The following is a 25,137-nucleotide window of genomic DNA, read 5'->3' as shown; positions in this document are numbered from 1 at the left end:
TTCCCCTTCTTGTTACCATGTATAACGACAATTTCCCGCGGTTCCTTGATGCAGTTTATCCACTGCTATATCTCGTCATCAGCCAAGCTTCTCTACTCGCCCCTTGCCTACAAGTCCGACGTGAGTTCACGGGACATAAGATCTGTATCTATTACATAGAAATTCATATCTCCATTCTCCCCCTTTCTTGCTGCGATTGATCATTTTATTTTTTGCATGAGTTACAGTTATTGGGGATGTATGTTTTTGGTTGGTGGAGTTCATCTTGCTAGAATGCCGGACTCTGGCGTTTGCCATCATAAGGGAGGGGGAAAAAAAGGCGTTTGGTAGTTATGGAGATCCATTTGTTTTACATATGAGTTGGCTAGAGTTACGGAGGACTACCTTATTTTATTTTTGACTCATTTTATGATATTAGGGGGATTTGTGGCGCTAACCCTATAGAGTGCAAAGCAGTCCGTTTAGAGGATTAATACAATGGAGTTCGATATAATGTGCGCCTAGACCTTTCATTTCTAGCTCTGGGTAACTGTTGACATTGAGAAAAAGTACTATGATATGTTGAATATATATATAAATTGTAACAAAACAGGGTCAAGTGAGGCCATCTCAGACCAAATCAGCAAGACCGTTCAGACGGAGAAAAAAGAGCGTGGTAAAAAGTCATTTAAGACAAAAACAAAAAGCAAGCCTAGTTGATAAGGCATAAACTAGTAGTATGAGACATCAAAAACGCATATTTGGTGGGAAAAATAAAAACTCAGCCTTCTATATTCCATCGGCCCGAGACACTATTCTTTCTTCTCCAGTGTTTCTTCTCGAGAGGTGATAGCACTATCGGTCAGAAGGCTATCTGACATGAACAGCCCAGCTCTCATTTCTGCATCTTGCATTGTAATTAGCGATGTACCGGCACTTCCAATCTTCAAAGCCCGCTTAACTGCCTTCCAGCTCTCAATCAAAGCAATGTAGACGGCCACACAGCCGGCTACAATGCCCCATTCCCACGATATGGCGATGTGTTTGAATACTAGCTTGTTAACAACGGGAATATAGATGACTGGGAAGGAAGTCACGAATCCAGCTGCTACAGCCCAGAAGAGGAACCTGTTTCGCCAGAGGGTTGGGAAGATAGAGAAGACTCCCGGATAGCGCGATGGGTCAAGATTGAATAATGAACGGGAGAAGTGCTTCACTTCCCAGGCTGTCACCAGTAGAAGGAAAGACAATGTTGCAAAGGTGGTGGCACGGGCACGGAAAACAATGTCACAAGTTGGGTTCCAGTCTTCGTTGCAGTCCTGACCTAAGGAGCCACCTCCAACACCGTAAACGACGGAGACAAAGGAGACAAGACAGAGGCTTCCCATAAAGGTACCGTATATCATTTTGTCGACAATGAGTTCCTTTGTGAAAACACCGACACGCAGGTTGTGTGGCGGTCGGTACATGATATCTGCCTGGCCTTCCTCCAGGCCGAGCCCAAGGGCCAAGAAAGAGGACGTGATCAGGTTTGCCCAAAGAATCTCCAAGGGCGAAAGCGGGAACACAGAGCTTCCTTCATCATCTTTGAATGCAAGTGCAATCAGCAGAAGAATGACTTGGGCAATATTAGATATCAACAAGTGCATCAAGAACTATATGTTCAATGTTAGTACAAATACACTTATGGCAATTAAATAGTGAAACCGTTCATACCTTTTGAATATTGTCAAAGAGGCGTCGTCCTTCCTCGACGGCTTTGACCACTGATGCAAAATCATCGTCCGTTAAAACCATGTCTGCAGCAGCTTTGGCTACATCACTTCCATTCTTGCCCATGGCAATTCCAACGTCAGCACGCTTTAAAGCTGGCGAATCGTTCACACCGTCACCCGTCATGACACAATAAGCACCGCGTCGATGCATGGCTTCTACCATACGGACCTTTGTTGATGGACTGCATCGGGCAATAACAAGTGGGAGAGCTTCGATAGCATCGATTTCTTCATCTGTCATTTTGTCAAATTCGTCGGCACCCATAACAACTTTGCTGGCTCGGACGTTTGGAGTCAAGTTCCCAAGGATTCCGACTTCATATGCTATCGCGGTTGCAGTCTTAATGTGATCTCCCGTTAGCATGTGAACAGTAATACCAGCCATATGGCATTTGCGGACCGCTCCAGCTGTTTCCATGCGAGGGGGGTCGTAGAGGCCAACGAGTCCGACGAAGTCAAGACCTTTCTCGAGTTCTGTTCGATCAGGGAGGTTGTTCAAGGTTTCGGGGGATAGGGTTTTGTGTGCAATGCAAAGGACGCGAAGACCTTCGCCTGCCATCCTGTCAACCTTTGCCCGAATTTCCTGCTTCATATCATCGTCTATTGATAGAAGTGGAAGCATGGATTCCGTGGCACCCTTTGAGTAGGCTGCTGCATGTTCAGATCCAGCTCTCTTATAAACCACAGTCATTCGTTTGATAGCAGAATCAAACGGGAATTCAGAAACGAGCTCCAAGCCATTATCTTCAATGACAGAACGTTTGCCAGAGTTAAATCTGATGGCAAGTACATGGAGAGCAATTTCGGTAGGCTCTCCAACTGCAACCCAGTCCCCTCCTTTTGAGTCGACAGCATGGGAGCCTTCAGTCGATAACTTGTTATCTGGGTTGTATACGGAAGACAGGTTGCAAAGAGCGATGGTATGCAGGAATTTTGTAAGTCTAGTGTTATTCTCAAGGTTTTTTGGCTGTATGTCCTTTCCACCAATTTGGAGAAGGCCACTGTCAGGATCAAATGGGCTGTTGGTGTCGTGGATAGCAAGAGTGCCGGTGCCAGGTATCCAGGCTTTGCGGGCGATCATCTTGCCCTGAGTGAGTGTACCAGTCTTATCGGAGCAGATGTTAGTCACTCCTCCCACCGCTTCGAGAGCTTGGAGTTTTCTGACAATGACATTGCCCTTTGCCATCGATTTGGTACCAACGGCAACGGTAATCGTCAATACCGCAATCAGAGATTCTGGGATAACAGCGACGGCAACGCAAATACCATAAATGAGGACCTCGCCTTGGACATTCCACTTGTTCGCGGAGAAGACAATGATAGCTAGCATTATGGCGAGGGCAAAGAGCAGAAGGGCGAATTTGCTGAGTTTCACTTGTAGGGGCGTGCCAACCAAGCCTAGGACTTGGTCAAAGCTTCTCTTGAATCGTTTCCAAACTCGGCTGTAGATCGAGGCATTCTCTGCCTGAAGAGTGTTGTCACGAAGAAGTTGGGCAATTTTCCCGACTTCCGTATCCATACCTATCGATATAACAATTCCAGTAGCTCGGCCTCTTGTCATGATACTTCCTGAGTAAGCCATGTTTGTGCGGTCTCCAACTGCCATATCTTTAGTTGTGAAAAGGGCATCTGGGTGTTTAGAGATAGGCATGGATTCTCCAGTTAAGAGAGCCTCATCGGTAGAAGCATTGACACCATCGAATAACCGTAGATCGGCAGGTACCATGTCCCCCACAGCTAGCTGGACGACGTCACCTACAACCAAGGTTTCCGCTTTGATAGACTCAATTCTACCATCACGTACAGCTTTGCATGTGGGAGCAGATAAGGCTTGGAGGGATAAGATTGTCTTTTCTGCACGGTAGTCTTGGACGAATCTAGAGTAGAGGCGTTAGCCGGGCGAAATGTCCGAAATGGAGATGCAAACTTACCCAACGATAATATTGAGAAGAATCACGGCTGTGATCACTCCACCTTCAATATAATCGTTGATCCCGAAGGATAAAGCCATCGTTATCAAGAGTACCTAAAGTTCAAGAATTAGATATGATAAGCCGTTCAGGGGGCTAGAGGAAGGCAAACATACTAAAGTCAAACTATTTGACACCTGCCTTAGCAGAATTTTCCACATGGATATCCCCTCCGCACTCTTGATCTTGTTAGGTCCATCCCGCTCAAGGCGAGATGACGCTTCGGTACTACTAAGCCCATGTCTGGCGAGGGAGAGGAAATGTTAGCCAGTTGGAAGAGGAGATTTTTTTTAGCCCAGGGCAAAAAGGGGAGGCTCAAAAAGAGTGTTTGAATTTTAATTCAACACAAGGTATGAAGTTTCCGTACTGTAGATCAACTCGTAAAATCCGAGCAGTATCTGCAATGGAGATAGTATGGGCATGCTGATAGTAGGCGTGCCAGTCCTGGTAGTTGGCAGGACAATGGTCTACCTGGACCTGAGGGTCTAAGGTAGGGCTGGGTTGGTGTTTATTGGATTTTTCATGGATAGAAGGACATATAGGAGGTTCCGTCGGTTCCTCGACATCCGGCTGAGAAATCTCCGTGCCCATTCAATAGAGAAGGGGGGTCTACAAGGACAGATACTGGTGTTCTGTCCTCTCGAGCGGTTCTCTGGACCCTGAAGAAAGCGATTGTGGCAGTCGAAACCGGGGCCGGAGGTCGATGAGCACAGCTATCTCTCCCTTTCGTCAGCTAGCTATTCGTATCGGGACCGTCGTGGTGTCGTTATGCGTAGTTAGTTGTCTAAGAGTGAACAGGTGAGGTTGTAGTAAATAGAAGAAGAAACGAGGTGGAAGAGCCAAGCAGGCGGAAAGCGGGAGGGCGACTTTATATCAACGTCAAGGTCAAGGGACAGCCAGCACCACATTCACTAACTAACTCCTCAACTATTATTAGTCTTATATTACTTCATATCTCACAGGTCTCCGTCTCCCCCATGCATGCCTCCATTCTTTTCTTTTGCTTTTTCAGTTTTCCGTTGGAAAAGAATGAAGCAAGCACACAATTATGACAGCTTACTCAGGCTACGCTAGACCCAATCTCCCTGTTTGCTCGGTGGCTATGCCTGCTGCGATTCGCCAACGCCGTTCAGGCTATCGACAGATACGGAATGGAAACACGGTGGAAATCTGAGGGTGCCGTCAGATTGGACAGAGATCCTGGTGCCAGTGGGGACGATAGGGCGATCAAGCAGCGAGAAGCCAGAAAGCCAGAATCGCCCATCATCATGGCGATTTCCCTGCCCGCCGTCCCGGGCCCTCACAGGCTCAACAGCCCATGCGGGGCTCGCTGGTGGATCCGCCATCGCATCCCACACGAAGAACGTGTTCTAGGACATCGTCATGCCTCGTTCCAGCAATGGGCGGAGGTGGAGGCCAGTGAGGCCGCTAACCACTTGGCGAAATGCCATCTCGGTTGGGAGAAGGGAATAATATGATGACAAGAAAGGAGGCTCGATAACTACGTCCGAGTTCGCGTCGGTAATCACCCTTGGCTCGGAGCTGTCTGGCTATGGAGGGGCGAGGAAGGGAGGGGGATGGATCGGAACCATGCCAGTGTCAATTCCATGAGCAGCACATCCATACAGAGTACAATGAAGAGATTCCCGGGCAGAAGTACATGGTACAACCGGCGTGCGACGAAGGGGGAAATGGTTGTACGGCTTTCAGGTGTAGGGCTGGTTCCCGCATCCGTTTGCCTTGTTTTGAGCGGAGAAGAACCCTGATGAGGTTTGGGTCGGCCCCATTGAGGTCCCATTCGACATCTTTCCCTCTTGGGCTAGGGAGACCTGCGTCGGTCGCCCTGAAACCGGCAGGATACTGTGGATGCAATATGCCGATATCTGGGGAGCGTTTGTTTGATGCACAACGCACAGGTCTCACGTGTAAGAGAGAGATTGGTGATGACGCCCTTCTCTGCTTTTTTTTACGCTTCCGCAATTGCCAGGCAGTTAATATCTAAGCGATTGTCAGGCGTGAACTAGACTTACAGACCTTGGCGAGGTGTCTATGCGAACAGGTGCATGCGAAGCCAAGTTGAGATTGGTGTCTTTTACATGCCGGTCCTTTAACGCTCCAAACGCGACAAAAAGCCACTCTGTATCACGATTGTTCCACACGGATGCATACACCACACTTGCCGATTGGTGTTACGGGGAGAGTGAGGGCCCGCTTCTCTATCTTCAAGATATCTCCTTGTCCTTGTCGGGACTGTATGTTAATAATTTCGATGCTCTTTATCACATTATTCCCTCGTCGATGATGCAGGCAGGACGGATACGTAATCCGCCCCTCTCCGACAGAGGATGATCGACATCTCCTTCACCCCAGATTGCTCGCCATGTAGTACAACGTTGATGAGTTAAGAAAACGCATAGAGGAAGTGAAGCTGTCTTCGGTCGAAGAGACGCGCCAGGGATCCTGCTGGAAGTGCGGCTACATATCTGATTCAAAGGACGATCAACGAGCTAAACATATGCCGAATAACTTACTCGATATACCGTGCCATGGTATAGTTATCATCAGCTAGCTCCTTTCTCCTCACAGGAGGTCCTGATAACCTTCCCATCAGAGACAGAAACAGAAACAAGAGACAGATAGATCTTCCCGGCTGTGAAAGATGGACTGGACGTTTTCTTCGGCTGCGGCATTACATAAGCGTCTAGTGAAAGTCAGAGGAAAAAGAAAAAGCCCGTCAAAAAGCTGACAATCATCACGAAATATAACAAGCGAAACAACAAGCGAGCATCAGCCTGCAGACTTGGGTCGTCTGACTGCGAAAAGAGATCCGTCCTGCGCTCCCCCTTGCACTTGGGACAACATCTGGGTGATGGCAACTCCGACAGCCTCCCTTACACCGCTCCGGTTCGCCAATGGATCAGCATCATATACCTCTCCAGCTGGCGAAAAGATCCTGGCCTCAGTCAACGGACCTGGAGAAGTAAGTCGACGCGATGTGCAGAATCCGGAGGAAGCAACCCTCGAGGTGCTGGTCAAGCCTGGCGTAGGTGTTAGTGGTCCGGGAGAGCGGTATGTTGAAGGCATCCTGCGTGGCCTATTGGGCCGAGTAATCCTCATGAGGGACAAAAATATGGCGCGCAAAGGGGTGGTCGTTACTCTGGTTGTGGTCGAGAATCGCATTGTAGATGGCAAAGTGGACGTCCGGGGCGGAAGCGTAAGTATTCTTCAATGCTTTGTTTTTTTTTTTTTTTTTTTTTTTTCGTTTGAGATAGTAGCAGGTGGTTTAATGTCTTGACGTCTAACCCTTCAACCCTTCTAGTACCTCTCGATACTACCATCGCTACTACATACCGCGCTCCTCGGGTTGTTGTCTGCCGGAATACCGATGGCTATGACATATACATCGTGCCTAATCGCTATATCACCTTCGGGTGACTTACTCGCGAACCCATCAACGGAGCAGATAGAAACTAGCACCTCCTTGCACGTTTTAGCGTTTTCTTCCAAGGGAAACCTCCTTCTAAATGAAAGCCAAGGCTGTTTCAATTTAAAGCAGTGGGACGATGTCCATGACCTCGCAGCAACGCTGTGTTATGCTAGTAGCACTAGCCATGGAGATGAAGACGTTGCAATGGATGGAGAGGCCGGGAATACTCTCAAGGATTTCATTCGAGGAACAGTTGAAGACAAGGTTAGAGAGGAATTCGCTTGGAAGCTTGCAGCGGCTTGAGAGGTCAAGGAGATAGGGGTTTGTACCAATATCATCAGCAACCCCAACCGCGGGTATCATTATGCCGTTGCAGTGCTCTTATGATTGTTGCACTGCCGAATATCCTAATCTGGAGTCTTGCTAAACCGGTACCTCATCGACTGTTCGTGAGATACCCATTATAGCTGCATAACGTGCAATTGCTTCCAGGGTTCAATGCATACCCCCTGCCTCCTCCTGTAGGCAGGTGTTTGATAGCTCCACGGTGTGCTATGACCAAAACTCAAACGCTCACCCGACTGGAATGCCTGTCCAAGATATATCGATGGATTCAAAACATTGCCTGGGTTGCTACAATGGATCGATACTATAACAAGGCAGTAACAATACGAATGATTCTGTTGCCCCCCGATATACTGTGTCGTATGGATCTTGAATAAGAGATTGATTTTATTTACTTTCTACTAACGTGGTGCATAAACAGCACCCAACTCAACTCTCCTTCACCCCTGGCCATATTCTAGCAATATATCTGTCAAAGCCAGCGTGTGCAGGCGACTGGGCTCGAAATATCAGCCAAACTACTGCGCTCGATGTGCCCCCGGAAACTCACAGCCAATATCGGTTTCGACCGTCGTCCATTCGGCATATCGATTCGTTGATCCACATCGTATAGCCTGGAATAACTGTTTCGGTACATTTCCCTGACGTTTATTCTTGTGCTCAATGATTTCTAGTCAGCAAGTCTGGGCGAGGATCAACTAGTACTCTCGATACTCACTTCGCTGCTTAACGGCTTATCGCATTGCAAACCATGACTCGAAACACGTATAGGTTGGCAATTTGTACCGCCAGCCCAACAAGTGCAGTGAGCACAAGGACGCCAATGACGGAAAGTGTCGTCATGATTGGACTCGTGGTATTGATTTCTCCGAGACGATCCATTCTTTCTACTGGCACATCGTTTATTTCGATTGAGTAGTCAGCGCTCCTGATCATCCCGATCTTGACTCCATTTGCAGTAAAGGCAAGCATATGTTCCTCTTCAGCGACAGGGAACATCTTCAGGTCAATATCTATGTGATGCTTTTCCATCCCAGGCATTAATCTCAGCCCTGAAAATAAAACTGGCAGCACCGAATAGTGCTTTCGTGAATGATGTGTAATGCGAGGATCAAGGCCCCCGGAAGAGCTGGATTATTTGAACAAAGGGCTATCTAATTTCTTTGTCTTGAAAAGTGAAGATTTCTACCTTGAGCAACATCACGCAATTGTTACCCACAACCAATACTATGGGATATATTCGCTATATCGGCGCAGCAAACGGGTAGTCCTTAGAGCTACGAAGGATTACTCCGCACTGTTAGTATTATTATCTCAATAAAGGATAATAAGCAGGTTCTTTGTTTTTGTCACTCTTGTGAAGCAGACAGGTCAACAATCGAACCGCAAAGCAACAAAATATGTAGTTTATCCTTCTCAGCATTCTTCAACAGGGAATAAGAAGCGGCTAAAGGACATTCATTATATGAAACGCCACTGGCTTTCACCGACTATTACAATAGCTACGCCAACTGTTCGGGTTTGGTAAAAGAAGGATTCCATCCGCTGCAAAGAGGAGAGGCTCGCGGGTGCTATAAGCCCGGAAATATGAAGACTTGATCCCCCGAAAGAAATAATAAAAAGAAAAGAAAAGCTCCCCAAGCCTGATGATGTATGCCTCTCCGGTCATGGGTAAATCGCATTGGGGTCGCGGGATTATAATGGAAGTGGGAAGGCGTTGCATTAGCGAGCATCGCTTTGTTCAGGCAAGATCCTCCGTTGATTTTCAGGGGTATCCTACCGTCTCCATGCAGATCCTTCGATGGCCGCGCGCGGGGTACCCCGTCGCACATTTATGCCCTGTAAGTCGGCGGAGGGAGATGTTTTGTGAGTTTATACCGAATATATGACACTCTCTATCATGCGCAGATGTAACATCCTGTCAACTCTAACAGATTAAAACAGGCTTAGCAAGGATTAGAGACGGCAAGAGATACAAGCTTTCCCCTCATTGCTTGGTAGGAAAACATCCATGTTGAATGTTTCTTGCCTCTGGGCGAACGGCCGAGACATGTCCTTTTGAATTGTTTGATCAGCTGTGCCTCCATTTCCGGTCTATCGCTCTTTTTCGTGTATAAAGAGCTCTCTCCACAGAAGATTCACCCCAGGTTTTGCTGGAGTCTGAGCTTTTGCTATGTTCTGGCCGACTGATACTTGCTTAACTATCCGGCGGACCCTACCTTGCGAGCATTGCTCAAGATGCGTATATATGTATAATAAATACGTTCATGCTGCATCTTCTATGAATAGACATACCCCAGACCAAGTATTGACCATGTCCCGGCCGCTTCTATGCGAGTACCTTTGAATGCCTCAGGGAGATACCCGCAGGAATACGGTTGCCGTATTCCGTATATCATGGTATATAAATACCTATATCTGCTCTCCAGGGAACTTCGTCCCTTATTCTCCTTTGTTCACTGCAAGATTCTCTCCGTTCATCTCATAACCCCAGCTCAGGGTGTCTGCAGCGATGCGTCTTCTCAAGTTTGTGTGCCTGTTGGCATCAGTTGCCGCCGCAAAGCCTACCCCAGGGGCGTCACACAAGGTCATTGAACATCTTGACTTTGTTCCAGAAGGATGGCAGATGGTTGGTGCCGCGGACCCTGCTGCTATCATTGATTTCTGGCTTGCCATCGAGCGCGAAAACCCAGAAAAGCTCTACGACACCATCTATGACGTCTCCACCCCTGGACGTGCACAATACGGCAAACATTTGAAGCGCGAAGAATTGGATGATTTACTACGCCCAAGGGTAGAGACGAGCGAGAGCATCATCAGCTGGCTCACCAACGGCGGAGTCAACCCACAACATATTCGGGATGAAGGGGACTGGGTCAAATTCTCCACCAATGTCAAGACTGCCGAGAAGCTGATGAATACCCGCTTCAACGTCTTCAAGGACAACCTAAACTCTGTGTCAAAAATTCGAACTTTGGAGTATTCCGTCCCTGTAGCTATATCAGCTCATGTCCAAATGATCCAGCCAACTACCTTATTCGGACGACAGAAGCCACAGAACAGTTTGATTCTAAACCCCTTGACCAAGGATCTAGAATCCATGTCCGTTGAAGAATTTGCTGCTTCTCAGTGCAGGTCCTTAGTGACTACTGCCTGCCTTCGAGAATTGTACGGACTTGGTGACCGGGTCACTCAGGCTCGGGATGACAACCGGATTGGAGTATCCGGCTTTTTGGAGGAGTACGCCCAATACCGCGATCTTGAGCTCTTCCTCTCTCGCTTTGAGCCATCCGCCAAAGGATTTAATTTCAGTGAAGGCCTTATTGCCGGAGGAAAGAACACCCAGGGTGGCCCTGGAAGCTCTACTGAGGCCAACCTTGATATGCAATATGTCGTCGGTCTGTCCCACAAGGCAAAGGTCACCTATTACTCCACCGCTGGCCGTGGCCCGTTAGTTCCCGATCTATCTCAGCCAAGCCAAGCTTCAAACAACAACGAACCCTACCTAGAACAGCTGCGCTACCTCGTAAAGCTCCCCAAGAACCAGCTTCCATCTGTATTGACAACTTCCTATGGAGAAACAGAACAGAGCTTGCCCGCCAGCTATACCAAAGCCACTTGCGACCTCTTTGCTCAGCTAGGAACTATGGGTGTGTCTGTTATCTTCAGCAGTGGTGATACTGGGCCCGGAAGCTCATGCCAGACCAACGATGGCAAGAACGCGACTCGCTTCAACCCTATCTACCCAGCTTCTTGCCCGTTTGTGACCTCCATCGGTGGAACCGTTGGCACCGGGCCTGAGCGTGCAGTTTCATTCTCCTCCGGTGGCTTCTCAGACAGGTTCCCCTGCCCACAGTATCAGGATAACGCTGTTAAAGGCTACCTGAAAATTCTGGGCAACCAGTGGAGCGGATTGTTTGACCCCAACGGCCGTGCTTTCCCAGATATCGCAGCTCAGGGGTCAAATTATGCTGTCTATGACAAGGGAAGGATGACTGGAGTCTCCGGCACCAGGTATGGAAATATCGACAAGCCTTGGTAACCTTTGCTCATGGAGTACGCTAATATAATCTATAGTGCATCTGCCCCTGCCATGGCAGCCATCATTGCCCAGCTTAACGATTTCCGACTGGCAAAGGGCTCTCCTGTGCTCGGATTCTTGAACCCATGGATATATTCCAAGGGTTTCTCTGGTTTTACAGATATTGTTGATGGCGGTTCCAGGGGTTGCACTGGTTACGATATATACAGCGGCTTGAAAGCGAAGAAGGTTCCCTATGCCAGCTGGAATGCAACTAAGGGATGGGACCCAGTAACTGGATTTGGTACTCCCAACTTCCAAGCTCTCACTAAAGTGCTGCCCTAAACGCCTCTATTCAACTTTTGGGCCCTGCTATTGGGACATATCAGCCCGGTCAATATGATATAGCCGCCATGATGTGCACATGCAAAATATATTTAGCACACCAAATCGAAATTCCTTTCCAACTACCCCAGGAAGAGTAGTAGTTCTATTTATATATTGTGAACTTGGCGCTGCAGCATACTCCAAGTATGTATATGTATCTCACGGTGATTGGGCCACTGCAAAGATTCGTCGCTGGGATAGTTATATGCAGATGCTGTACTCCGGCGGAGCTCCAACACATGGCAGGTGAAGCGTTGCTTCGCTTCGCTTCTCCTTTCATCACGAAATGGAGTACGGAATATATTTGCATGGCTATCTCTTCTTAGCGCCAGGCGCCCCGTACAAAAACCCCTAAGGACCAGATACGTAAGAAGCAAACGCCTACAGAAATGCTTACTCTTCGTGCATTAACTACAGGGATGTTCATGCATTCAAGTCAGAACCCACCGAGGGCCGAAGGAGCCGGACAATATGAAACTCGCTGAGGAGACGGACTATCCGTAACTATCGATCCCGCAGCTATTGAGTTCCAGACAGTCACATATCAATCACCATGACGAACGTGCAGAATTGGCTAAACACTGGAAATCTGCCAACTACAGCAGGGAAGACTAGCGACGCCCGTCACATCGCATCGCTCCACCCGGATATGCAGCTTCGGAGGCTTCTTCCCTGCTGATGTGGCCGCCTGGGAGCTGACTCGCTCGATCTTGATACGAGGATGTGAGATATCAAACATGGTCTGCAGCCAGCCCTGTCTCCTTCTCCCTCTGTCCATGCTGGCTGACCGCATCCTCCAAGCGCTTAGCCAGTTCGCTAGTTAGTTCGACGGAGTTCGGCAGACAGAGGAATACATATATACTACCGACTTCCATGGCCGCTGCCGACTTCAGGGCTGCTTCGAGGGTCTAATCCCTCCTTCGAATAGTCAAAGCCGAAGATGAACGGAGACCGTGACCCCTTCTAAGCCCTTTGTTCTTAAACAGCATTCACGCACAGGCTGCTGGTTAGTTAAGAACCGCTGAACTGGTAGCGCACCCATAATTAGTTATCTAGACCTCCGAGCATCCCGAGGGGTGGAAATCGCCATGACAGCCTCGATAGAAGCCGCCGATGTTATTGGTAAAGAAAACAGCCATGGCAGCAGCAATCTGGGCCTGTCTTTAGGGCCACCGGAAGTTTCATCGTCCTCGTCTCAGCAGTCGACGCCAATCCCCGTACCAGCGAGCTACAGCCAGCGCAACCGCAAGGCCACCAGTTTGGCCATATATCCTCAACCTCTTGACGATCCCATGGGGCAGCATGGCCTTGATACTGCTCCACGAACAAGTGTCTCACTAACTGCCTCGCTGAGCGAGATTCTCAATCCGGACGCCCGAACAACGACCGCCGTTTCCAAGAATAAGATCGCCGAAACTCAGGCTTCTGAGATCATCTCAAAGGACAACAGCGCTTCTCTTGCCGATAGACTTGTTGCAATATCCCATTCACAAATCAACACTATAGAAACAGAGAGGTCAACACCTCGCTTATCTATTAAATCACCCTGTTATTTTCACCAGCGATTTGATGATGCCGTGAATATCGAACGAGTTCTGGATGAAGTAGTTAGTGACGAATGGATGTCACATTCCCGATTGATGCAGACTGCTACTGGGGTTAGAGAGGTTTCAAAACATCTGCAACGACGGTCTATAAAGCTGGCAGTTAGAAATGTCATGATTGTCACCAAGGCACGCGATAACAACCTTGTATACCTTACTCGAGAATTGGCCGAATGGCTCTTAAGCACCCCAAGATATGGCAGTGACCTAGGCGTCAACGTCTATGTGGATGCAAAGCTACGACTATCGAAACGTTTTGATGCTCCTGGGTTGCTGGAGAAGGAATCAAGATATGAGCATATGCTCAAATACTGGACCCCGGATCTCTGCTGGTCACATCCTGAGAAGTTCGACCTGGTGATCACTCTCGGCGGCGATGGAACGGTTCTGTTCACTTCGTGGCTTTTCCAGCGTGTTGTTCCCCCAATCCTATCATTTTTCCTGGGAAGCTTGGGTTTCTTGACCAATTTCGAGTTCTCCAAGTACAAAGAGCATCTCAACCAGATAATGGGAGATGTAGGCATGCGGGTTAATCTTCGCATGAGATTCACATGTACGGTGTACAGGTCAAACCCGAGGAATGGAAGCAAGGCTGCTGCGGCCGAAGAATTTGAACGGTTCGAGGTCGTCAACGAACTTGTCATTGATCGCGGGCCGTCTCCTTATGTATCTAATCTGGAGGTATATGGTGATGATGAACTTCTTACAGTAGTGCAGGCAGATGGGTGCATATTCTCAACACCAACAGGTTTGTATATCCACTGGCACGCGAAGCATATCAAACCACTAATGCATATTCTTCAGGTTCAACGGCATACTCACTCTCAGCGGGCGGATCTTTAATCCACCCATCTATACCAGCCATCTTACTAACACCCATCTGTCCTCACACTCTATCTTTCCGCCCTATGGTACTCTCTGATACCCTTCTACTTCGCATTGCCGTTCCCCGTCACTCTCGCTCCTCAGCGTACTGCTCTTTTGACGGCAAAGGACGCATAGAGTTACGACGTGGTGATTATGTGACTGTCGAAGCAAGCCAATTCCCATTTCCAACAGTTGTCTCTCAAAGTGGAGAATGGTTCCAGAGTGTCCGCCGCACGTTACGCTGGAACGTAAGGGGAGCCGTTCAAAAGGGTTGGAATGGCAGAGAAGACTGTCCTAATAGTGAGGTTAATACTTTGCCTACCAACGCTGATAAGACTGTCGATTCTGGACAGTATGATGAGAACGATGATAATGAACAAGATGATGATTGGGATATCGATACTGATACTAATACCGACACGGGCCAGGGTGTCGACAGTGGCCTTGGACAGAGTGAATGCGGTGATTCTCCAAATACAGGGAGTAGTAGCCCTATTCACAGAGTGATGAGTTTACTAAATATTTAATTACTGAGACCCCCATATACCTACTATTTATTCCCCTTCGGCTTTTTCGTTTTTATTTACTTTTACCCCTTATATCATGCGATCCTGTTAGAGTGGATTTCAATCACAGGCCTGGCTCTTTTCTTGCATTTTTTCTCAAAACGCCTTGTTTGGCCAACTGATACCTATATATGACCTAAACACGGTTTACCGCGCACCATGATGTTGGTACACTGAATGATCTCACGGCTCTTATGATTCACGAATTATGTCTTATATTTATTCTTCTTCCCTGACTCAATTCTCAGTTACATTCCTACGTCCATTCACGGTTGTAGAGTATCATTATACTTCGGTTGTAAGCGATCAATAGTCGTCTTATAAACCCGAGGCAAGCCTGTGTCTTCAAAGGCGACGCTGTCGTCCAGAGCCATCGCTGCAACAGCCTTTCCTGCTAAGAAACATACTGGCATTCCATGACCATTGAACCCAGCAAGAATCAGCTGGCCATCTTTTGAGGGTACTTTGCCAATATGGGGCAAGGAATCTGCGGAATACCCCATTACTGAACAATCAGTTTTATTAGTATCAACTAATTGCGAATCAAGTCCATTGAAAGGAAAAACAGGGGGGAATGGCTTACCACCAGTCCAAATTTCCTTAGAATATGCACCACTATCTTCCCAGCCGATGAAGGTCCGTTGCATATACCCATCAAAATACTCCTTGGCAATATCTATCAAGGCCCCATCATCCGGATTGTTATGCCATTGCTCCAGCAAGGGAGTAAATGTGTGACTTGCTCCTCCAACGATCATACTCCCGTCTGGGCGTGGGATGAGATACCCTCCTGCTCCGGAACCATGACGAGTAACATATGTGTTTTCTAGGGGTGGTGGTCTTTTCTTCCCATCTTCCGCAGGAGGTACAACGATATGGCAGCATAAACCTTTGCAGGGAATTATTGCCTCTACGTACTCTGGAGCCAATGCAGATGTATACGCATTCGACGCTAGGATAATCTTCTTTGCACGTATGGTCCCTCTATTATTATCAGTTGTGATCTTCCACAATCCTTCTGTATCACGGCTGGGACTGATTTCCAGCACTGGAGTGTTTGTTTGAAGATTCAATCCCTTGGAGACAGCAATTTCCAACAACCCGGATATAAACTTATACGGCCAGATATGGCCTGCTTGGAAAGAGACGTACCCTTTTGCCCCCTTCACCTTGGTTTTCATGAGATCATCCTCCGATATAGGTTGTTCTGCTGTGGGAAATCGAATCACAGCGTCCTTCATAAAAGCATACTTGCCATGTTGATAGGAGTCAGATAGCAAGGGTTCAACACCACGGAGGACTTTGTCCATCACATCTTGATCAAAATAGACGTCTAGTGACCTGGTCAAGGTAAAATCACGGTCTATCTTCTCTCGCTCAATCACATCTGCTAGGATCTGGAGATGGGATATTTCGTATTTGACTATTTCAGCTGCTGCTTCCACACCGTGGCGAGAAATGAATTTAGATGCATGGCCGTACATCTCAGGTCGAAGATGGCCAGCTTTTTCATTGTTACTATTAGTTACTATTATATCAAGAATACATATGTAGACATCAACATACCATTTCTTCCTGTCGCCCCAGAGCACAGCTGTCTAGCCTCGAGCAGGACCGTGTTTGGTGGTGCCTCATTCCCCTGGAATAGATGATATGCAACAGAAGCACCAGAGTACCCTCCACCAATGATCAAGATGTCACACTCAGATGGTAAATTAGGAGTGGACCTGTGAGTATCCAGTTTATGGGGTGATGTACGCCAAAACGGAGTATGACTCTCGAAGCCAGCAGCTGGCTGAGGGTACGGCTTTGAGTCCATCAGTTGATAACTCTCTTGATGTTAACTTGAACAGATAGACAAGTATTAAGTATTTTAAGCCCTAGGACACATCTCAGGCCTCCATATATATCTGGATACGAAGAGGGGTCAGCTAGTTATGCAACCCATGATGATCGTATACCCAGCCTTGTACAAGGTCAAACATACATGCAGAGTGTGTGACGAGGATATAGAAGACTGGGCAAGGCTTCCATAACTTTCATGATATGAGATAGTGTATATTTCACTCGTGGACATTCAAGTTCAATGTAATAAATTTTGTCAGGTGTCTGTCTACTTGGAGATCTAGTGCCATAGGATGAGACTTTTAAGGAACCAAACCCTTACATGGGAAGGTAGAAAACACCCTCCCATCTCCCAGGCCGCTCTATAATTTTCAAATAAGTGAAATGTGGAGAATTGTTTTTCAAATATCCTCCCTTTCCAAATGTTATAGCCTATTCAGCCATACTATATGCAATTATCCAGCCCGAAAGATGTTGAATGTCTCACCAGTCACAACTCTCCATCAACACGGCCGCAAGTTCCTCAAGTCCTTTCTTGTCAACCTCGTCAAACCCGGAGGGTTCGGTACAGTCTATATCGATGATTGCAACAGTCTACGGACGGTGTTAATTGAAGATACGCACAGCAATATAGCTGAATACTGAATACGTACCTCTCCATTTACTAGGATAGGAACAACAATCTCACTCCTACTGTCTGCATCACAGGCGATATGTCCTTCCCAGTTCAGCACATCAGGTACAATTACTGTCTCCCTTTTCTCAGCCGCAGTGCCGCAAACTCCTTTACCAAAATTGATCCATTGGCAGGCAGGTTTACCCTGGAAGGGGCCGAGGAGCAGCTTTGTTTTGGAGCGAGAGGATTCGGGAACGGAGGAGGGGAATTTATCCTCCCGAATATAGAAGCCTGCCCAGTTTACGGAGGATGAGGGTGCAGGCAGACTGGCGTAGGCATGCCATAGGAGGGAGGCCACATTTGCAGTGTTACTGAACTAAGTCAGCGAGCGGTAATTGCTGGGTGAAGTTGAGCAGTACCTTATCTGTTAAAGTAACAATTCAGGTTCAATTAGCTTCGTGAGAACGGAGCACAGTATTGTTATGATGCGTACCCAATGCCGTTGTCCTTCTATCAGACCCTTTGTCTGCTGTATGACTTGTTTATATATATCCTCCTTCGAGGACCCCGCGGGGAAATACGACGAGTCTGCGTGTGGCTATTCAACTCTTTAGTATTCGTGGCAGTCAATGACTGGAAAAGAGACCGACCATTGTGACTACAATGTAGCTGTGCTTGGTAACCCAGTATAGAAAAATAATAGTAACAATAAGAGTATTCAACTGTGTTGACTGCCAGTGACCGTATTTCCATAGCGGGGAAGGCGGCTGGGGATTAGTAACGAAAGGGAGATAAGGCCGGAGATAACCTAAATGAGACTTCAAGTTCATCAATTTGATCGTATTTGATGATTATTGTATATGGGGGTAGCGAAGAGATGGATAAAATGCATTCAATCATTGTACTTCATTTTTCATTACGTAGCTATTTATTTTTCCAGGCACAAGACATTGCCATCTCCAGTACAAAAAAGGCCGGCGTGGAGCAGCTCGACCTCTGTTCGTGAAGTACTTATCCGTTCCTCTCTCTAGATAGATGACTGCCGTATTAAAATGCAATGGCAAAAGCATGAGTGGATGTGTTTGTTATGATTTCTTTTTTTTGTTGTTGTCTTTTCGTGTGAACGTTGCAGCACTTTCACTTGGCTGATGGCTTGATAACCTTCTTAACGACATCCTCGACCTCATCCCAGTCTCTGCTGTCGACTCTCATGATATCTGTTCCGAAATATTTCTGAATATCCATGAGCATGGTCCACTCCTCCTTGTTGGACACAAAGGAGACCGCGACGCCGACACGCCCGAATCGCCCTGTACGACCAATACGGTGAAGATAAGTCTGGGGGTCGGCGATACGTTCTCCGGCACCAGGAGCATGCAGCTCGGGTATATCCTAGTGTGGAGCAGAAAGGTTAGTCGAGACTTGCTATTAAGCGATGTTTCATGGCGGGTCCAGACTCACGTAATTGATGACCATAGAAACAGTCTGTACATCTATTCCTCGAGCAAGGACATTGGTGGTAATGAGCACCTTGGCAGTACCCTTACGGAAACTGTCGATAACTTCATCACGCTTCTGACCCTCTACACCACCAGTAAGAGAAACAACTGTGTGACCCTCTTCTACCATACGGCGCTCAATTTCAACAGCCGAGGCACGTGTCTAAAACGTAGTCAGTACTAATGATTGCTGATGAATAAAAGAGCTGATAATACCTTGACGAAGATGATAGATGATCCGATTGTTAGGAGGCCGTAGAACTTGACGAGAATTTCATATTTATGTTCCGTGGAGTCACAGTCGAGGTACAACTGCTTAATTCCCTCAACGGTAAGTTCCTCGTGCTTGAGAGTAAGCTGGTTGGCGTTGGGGGCAAATTTGTGTGCATATCGGACGACAGAGTCTGGGAAAGTAGCTGAGAATAACACTATCTGTGTGTTTTTTGGTAGGGACCTGATGAAGTGGATTAGCATTCAATGAATAGGGATGAATTACTGAGTGGGCACTTACGACTTCATACGGATGCATTGATCGCCTAGGCCTTGCTGATCCAACATGTTATCAGCTTCATCCAGCACAAGAGCCTTGACATGCTGTGTGTTGAACAGTCTCTTTCGAATGAAATCTTGCACAGTTCCAGGAGTGCCAACAACCAAGGAAGCCTCGACAGGTTGGTTTCTGTTCGTCTCCATAGGCACAAGCGTTGCAATCTTCAGTCCCTCGATGAAAGAGCCCATGACCTGCACGACACCAACGATCTGGCGGGCAAGCTCACGGCTAGGCGCGAGAATGAGAGCTTGTGGGACATTGATCATTTCGGGAGTAACTTCGAGACGGCTAAGCACGTTGAGAACGAAAGCAGCCGTCTTTCCAGTTCCAGACTGAGATTGGCCGATCATGTTCTGTGGAGGGTTCGACATAAGAAGCGGGAGGGCGCGTTCTTGGATCTTCGATGGCCGACTGAAGCGCATCTGACGCAGGCCTCTCAGAACAGCCTCATCGCTAAACAAGTAGTCGAGTATGAATAAGTCTGAGGCGAATATATAAGATGGAAAGCAGGGAACGAACGAGGTGGGATGGCGACTCACAGGCCGAGTTCTTCGAAGCTCTTGATGGAGTATAGAGGGTTGTTTGGGTCCGCCTGGAGGTCACTCAGCTGGACGTTGACGGTGTATTCAGAGTCACGAAGCATCGAGGCTCCAGTCCGATAGGCAGCACCATCTGTTTGGGCATCTTCAACACCTCCTGAAGATTCTTCTGGTTTCGTGTCAACCTCCTTCCCCTTGGGCTCTGCAAATGAAGCTCTCTCTGCAAGAGGGGTACCAGCTGCCGGATTTTCGGACGCCATCGTTAGGGTGTGCGCGCGGTTTCGAGGGCAGTTGATCGGTTTCGGAGGTGGTTTGGAAGATGTGGGGGATGTCGAACGAAAATTAGGGAAGTGTTGTTCTTTTTATTGATTGAGTGAGCAATGTTGATAACAGCCCGCGTGAAGAAATTGTTTATCGGGTTGCGGGGGGGATTGGCAAGCTGGGTATAGTTATTGAGGGTGCCGCCAAACGTCGAGGCAGCGTATCTGGGAGACAGCTGCAGCAAGATGAGACTATCTTGACGTTAGAAATATCTTCTTGCACCGTCGAATGATGCCTCGACAGCGTCTTTTGGCGTTTTTGTCTCGTCTTCGTCTTTTTGCTGATGAAGTTGAGGGAGCTTAAAGATGTCCTGCTTAGTCATGAACTGAGCTTAAAAAGTGTGACAGGCGATAGAATGGATTTTATTGGTTACTTTAATAGGTGAGAGCTCTCCCATTGGTATATTTTTAGACATTTATCACCTGACCACTTGTAAATTTAGAACAACAGCCTGCTGACTCATCAAATAATATTTATTTTCCCCCAAGAGCTGAGATGGATCAAAAAAAAAGATATGGAGATGTTGATATCAAAAGTCCTAAGAGAAGGGCAGGGAGCAGTTGGACACGAGGAGGAACAGCGATGGCATGGCCTCTGCTAAGCCTTTTCTCGTTCTGCTTCAACTATGGAGTCCTTTCCTTCGATGACAGCTAGTATTATTAAACTACAGAGCAATGGCAGGCGACATTGAGATGGAAGCCTAGGGTATCCTAGCACAATAGCGGATGCCACTATAGATTGATTCCCTTGCTCTTTCAAGAGTACCCGTAAATATACGGAGTAGATAAACGGGCATCATCAGCTTCTTCTTCGGCTCCCTGCCAGCAAGACCATATCCCAGCCAGTGAGCCGTGTAGCCCAGCAGTACTCCGTAGAGAGGCTGCTTTACAGGTTGTACTCCGTAGATAATAATGCCTAATATGATCAGATGGATCTCTTTTGTCTCCAGTTTGCAGCCCGATCTGATTACGTAGTTAGTCAACTAGTTGGTTGGTTGCTCTGGCTGTGGCTTGAAGGCCGCCGAAAGTGGCTGCTGGGCCTCGCATGGTTTACTAACTAGTTGCGACCAGAACAACCAACCACCAGAAGGCGACGAAGAGACACAAGACAGCAAGAAGAGAAGACGAGTGGAAACAGCCATATACAGCTCCAGCAGATGCTAGCTATGCATGCTCCCTCCTGCAGCTCTGCTCTACCGGGTGCTTTCTATGCTCGCTGGGCCGCTGGCCTCTGAATTCACCAGGTCCCTCGCATAAACAGAGACATTGACTCGACTAGATCTTAAATAGAATAACAAATTCATGAGTGATGGCAGACACGGTTAATCCGCAGTTCGGCGCAGAGCTCAAGGTAAGTCGCTTCGAGTCTCATCAAGTTCGAGGCTGTTAGCTGATTGCTGTGGATAGGATGCCTTTAAGCCCGTCAACGCCTGGGTACGTTTGAGATAGAGCATACGACCCTCCTCCCTCCTCACCCCCTCCCTCAACAACAGCGGTATTATTGACAACACCCAGGTTTCCGTCGGTATAAACTGGCTAGACGAGATACAGCAGTTCTATCGCGACCGCAGCGTTATCGAAAAAGAGTATGCAGCCAAAATAACCGCCCTCTGTCGCAAATACCATGACCGCAAGTCGAAGAAGTCTAGCACACTTAGTGTTGGAGATACCCCCGTCATGACGCCGGGATCGCTCGAGTCGGCTTCCCTGACAACTTGGACAACACAACTTTCTGCCTTGGAGGCAGAGGCCGCAGCTCGAGACAAGTTTGGAGCTGACCTGGTCTTCCGGGTTGCGGAACCGCTGAAGCAGGCTGCAGGAAGGCTGGAAGAGTTGCGCAAGAATCATTCGGATTATGCGGGAAAGCTGGAGAAAGAAAGGGATGCATCGTATGCCGATTTGAAAAAGAGCAAAGGGAAATATGATGGGGTCTGCCAGGAGGTCGAGAATAAAAGAAAGAAAGTAGAGAGCTCGTTTGATCATGGAAAGCAGAAAGCTCAGCTCTCATACCAAAATCAGATTGCGGAGATGAATAATGTCAAGGTGCGTTTTTCTACTCTTCTCATTCAGGATTTGATGCTAACCGTGGCCGTAGAATACGTATCTAATCGCTATAAATGTCACGAATAAACTAAAGGAGAAATATTACCATGAATATGTACCGGAATTGCTTAATGTAGGCCACGACTCCAGTTCAGACTGACTACCTCTGCTAATACTAGTATAGGGCCTACAGGACTTGAACGAAACGAGAGTGAACAAGCTGAATGCCATTTGGACATTGGCCGCAGAGCTGGAGAAGGCCACATTAGCCCAGGGTAATGAACAGGTCTCACACATCCTGTCCGAGATCCCACGCAATGAACCCCGACTGGATTCGATTATGTTCATGCGCCACAATACAGCTCACTGGCAGGAGCCGTTAGACATGCAGTTCGAACCCAGCCCTGTCTGGCACGATGAGCCCACCATGGTCATTGATGAGCCAGCCAAGGTGTTCCTCCGCAACTTGCAGAGCAAGAGCAAGAGCCAGATGAAAGAGCTCAAGGCCGAAGCAGACAAGAAGAGACGGGAAGTCGAAAACGCAAAGAAGGTCCGACAGAGTATCCGCGATGGTACCGATAAGCGTGACGAGGTCGAGATCGTGCGAGCAATGTTTGCCTTACAGGAAGACCTCCACCTACTTGACCGCAAACGACTGACAGGCGAGATCGAAGTATCAACCGTCTCCTCTGTAGTAGGTGACCTGTCATTGGGAGCAAAGAACCATAATTTCCGGGCTCAAACCTTTAAGATTCCTACCAACTGTGACCTGTGCGGCGAGAGAATCTGGGGACTCTCGGCCAAGGGGTTCGACTGTCGAGATTGTGGCTATACATGCCATAACAAGTGCGAGATGAAAGTGCCCGCTGAATGTCCCGGCGAACAGACAAAGGAGGAGCGGAAGAAGCTGAAGGCTGAGAGACAGGAGCAAGCCAATGCGGCTCCAGCAACACTGCCGGACATCAGTCCGCGCATCTCAACGCCGAGCACAGCTGAGCTACCAGCCTTATCGAGACGAGATACTATGAACTCATTGAGTTCAGGATACTCGTCTAATGCCATTAACAAATCCACTTCTGCGTTGTCTATCAGCCAGCCGGCCAATGGTGGGTCGGCTTCAACATCGCCGGCGATAGCTGAGCTGCCAGACTCTGCTGGTGCTGCTGCTGCCGCCGCAAAGAAGCCGGCCGTGGCTGCTCCAAGGAAGAACAGGATATTAGCCCCCCCTCCGGCGCAATATGTGAGTGCACCGCCTGCGCCATCTGCTACCAACACCAAGGAAACCCCTGCCGAGCCAGGCGGGAAGATGATGTATGCATACCAGGCCAACGGAGAAGATGAGATAACAGTAGACGAGGGACAAGACGTTGTCGTTGTTGAACCAGATGGTACTCCTTTCTTTGTTTGCGTTACATCCTTCTTTCTATTCTTCTATATGGTGTCAACTAACAGGAGTAGATGGCTCTGGCTGGATGCGAGTGAGAGCCAACGGGCAAACGGGCCTGGTCCCGGCATCCTATGTCGAACTATCACCAACGCCCGCAGCATCACCCAACCCCAACGGCAGCGGCAGCACTGCCACCGACAACGACAACGGCCGTCCCGAGTCAACGTACTCTGCCTCCAGCGCTTCACTGGCGAGCAGCACCAACCCAGCAGCCGCCGGAAAACGACGCGGTCCCGCGGTGGCCCCCAAACGAGGAGCAAAGAAGCTGCAGTATGTGGTAGCCATGTATGACTACGAGGCACGCACCGACGCTGAATGGAGCATGTCTGAGGGCGACCGGTTCGTACTGGTCAATCGGGACAGCGGTAACGGCTGGGCGGACGTCGAGAAGGGAGGTCTGACCAAATGTGTGCCAGCAAATTACATCGAAGACGCATGATTTGTCAAGCATGCCTCTTCCTCAATGCATGTATGTATATAGCATGTTGCAATGCTACTTGGGCTTAGATGGTTGGATCTGTCTTGTTCTCCTGTATTTATCATCCTCATGCGTGTTATATTTTTGGGGATTATGCAGCTCTCTCACTCGGCCCATCGCTGCCGGTGCACCAACACTCAACTCCCCTTCGACCTGACGCTGTCTCTGGTGGTTCCCCTGAACAGATGACTGGACGATGGCTTGATGACGATGACGCCGGCCAAGAGATGTGCAGCTTCATCGCAGCATGAAACAGGGTGGGGAGAAGCACAGCGCAGAAGCAAGGAGCCACTCCCTTGCGCATGATTATTAAGATCATCAGGGGGCCCGTCGATGCCGTCTCTCTCCCTCAGATCTTCCTTGCTTCTTCTGGAGGCAGAGGAGTTACATACATTACTTACTGGACGAAGTTACTGACTATTCTCTGGCATCGTGCCACCGCCACCGTACGCTGCATGGACAAGGGCTTCCGCCAGCCAGTCACTGAGTCAAGGACAGGCCCGTCGACTGGGCTGACCGGCCCTCGATGGCCCCAAAGGAGTCCCCAGTACGGAGTACTAGTGACCTGCTGCGCAGTGCAGCGTCGCTAGCAAACTCAAGTACCGCCGCCCCCAAGCCCCTGACCCGCCCTGCCATCGTCCTTTCTTACGCGGCTTGCGCTGGGTGGATCAGAAAAAAAGTAAAACATCGAGGGCTGATTCCAAGGACTTTTTATACTGAGCGAGACAGCCATCTCACTTCTGCGGTTCTTCTTCTTCCCTCCGTCAACTTTCTCTTCTTCCGTCTTCTTCTTCTTTACTTTCGTTCACTCGCTCGTTGACCCCTTCATTAATCACCGGGAAAGCAAGATACACGCTCG

The 25,137-nt window shown here is 48.4% G+C and overlaps 8 protein-coding genes across 8 annotated transcripts; 4 read left to right on the top strand and 4 right to left on the bottom strand.

Moving 5' to 3' along the window:
- Positions 1 to 791: 791 nt before the first annotated feature.
- TRV_04479 (uncharacterized protein) lies at positions 792 to 3,765 on the bottom strand (the record flags this gene model as incomplete). The annotated part of the gene is made up of 3 exons (XM_003021359.1): positions 792 to 1,634; positions 1,696 to 3,631; positions 3,686 to 3,765. 3 exons carry the CDS (start codon positions 3,763 to 3,765, stop codon positions 792 to 794), a joined length of 2,859 nt encoding a protein of 952 aa, XP_003021405.1.
- A 2,828-nt stretch (positions 3,766 to 6,593) lies between these two features.
- TRV_04478 (uncharacterized protein) lies at positions 6,594 to 7,454 on the top strand (the record flags this gene model as incomplete). Its single annotated transcript, XM_003021358.1, has 2 exons — positions 6,594 to 6,938; positions 7,044 to 7,454. 2 exons carry the CDS (start codon positions 6,594 to 6,596, stop codon positions 7,452 to 7,454), a joined length of 756 nt encoding a protein of 251 aa, XP_003021404.1.
- A 768-nt stretch (positions 7,455 to 8,222) lies between these two features.
- Positions 8,223 to 8,528, bottom strand: TRV_04477 (uncharacterized protein; the record flags this gene model as incomplete). The annotated part of the gene is made up of 1 exon (XM_003021357.1): positions 8,223 to 8,528. One exon carries the CDS (start codon positions 8,526 to 8,528, stop codon positions 8,223 to 8,225), a length of 306 nt encoding a protein of 101 aa, XP_003021403.1.
- Positions 8,529 to 10,008: 1,480 nt separating this feature from the next.
- TRV_04476 (tripeptidyl-peptidase (TppA), putative) lies at positions 10,009 to 11,862 on the top strand (the record flags this gene model as incomplete). The annotated part of the gene is made up of 2 exons (XM_003021356.1): positions 10,009 to 11,510; positions 11,574 to 11,862. The coding sequence occupies 2 exons, from the start codon at positions 10,009 to 10,011 to the stop codon at positions 11,860 to 11,862; spliced, it is 1,791 nt and encodes a 596-aa protein (XP_003021402.1).
- A 1,130-nt stretch (positions 11,863 to 12,992) lies between these two features.
- Positions 12,993 to 14,902, top strand: TRV_04475 (uncharacterized protein; the record flags this gene model as incomplete). Its single annotated transcript, XM_003021355.1, has 2 exons — positions 12,993 to 14,256; positions 14,370 to 14,902. 2 exons carry the CDS (start codon positions 12,993 to 12,995, stop codon positions 14,900 to 14,902), a joined length of 1,797 nt encoding a protein of 598 aa, XP_003021401.1.
- A 305-nt stretch (positions 14,903 to 15,207) lies between these two features.
- Positions 15,208 to 16,760, bottom strand: TRV_04474 (FAD dependent oxidoreductase superfamily; the record flags this gene model as incomplete). The annotated part of the gene is made up of 2 exons (XM_003021354.1): positions 15,208 to 16,469; positions 16,508 to 16,760. The coding sequence occupies 2 exons, from the start codon at positions 16,758 to 16,760 to the stop codon at positions 15,208 to 15,210; spliced, it is 1,515 nt and encodes a 504-aa protein (XP_003021400.1).
- A 1,779-nt stretch (positions 16,761 to 18,539) lies between these two features.
- On the bottom strand, positions 18,540 to 20,250 carry TRV_04473 (uncharacterized protein; the record flags this gene model as incomplete). Its single annotated transcript, XM_003021353.1, has 5 exons — positions 18,540 to 18,794; positions 18,864 to 19,064; positions 19,118 to 19,355; positions 19,413 to 19,904; positions 19,991 to 20,250. 5 exons carry the CDS (start codon positions 20,248 to 20,250, stop codon positions 18,540 to 18,542), a joined length of 1,446 nt encoding a protein of 481 aa, XP_003021399.1.
- A 1,369-nt stretch (positions 20,251 to 21,619) lies between these two features.
- Positions 21,620 to 24,529, top strand: TRV_04472 (uncharacterized protein; the record flags this gene model as incomplete). Its single annotated transcript, XM_003021352.1, has 5 exons — positions 21,620 to 21,661; positions 21,760 to 22,353; positions 22,538 to 23,741; positions 23,812 to 24,207; positions 24,378 to 24,529. 5 exons carry the CDS (start codon positions 21,620 to 21,622, stop codon positions 24,527 to 24,529), a joined length of 2,388 nt encoding a protein of 795 aa, XP_003021398.1.
- Positions 24,530 to 25,137: the final 608 nt, after the last annotated feature.

This window comes from Trichophyton verrucosum (assembly GCF_000151505.1).
Source record: "Trichophyton verrucosum HKI 0517 chromosome Unknown contig00351_1.f1.exp, whole genome shotgun sequence".
Taxonomy (NCBI): domain Eukaryota; kingdom Fungi; phylum Ascomycota; class Eurotiomycetes; order Onygenales; family Arthrodermataceae; genus Trichophyton; species Trichophyton verrucosum.
This window is presented reverse-complemented; position numbering and strand designations above follow the sequence as displayed.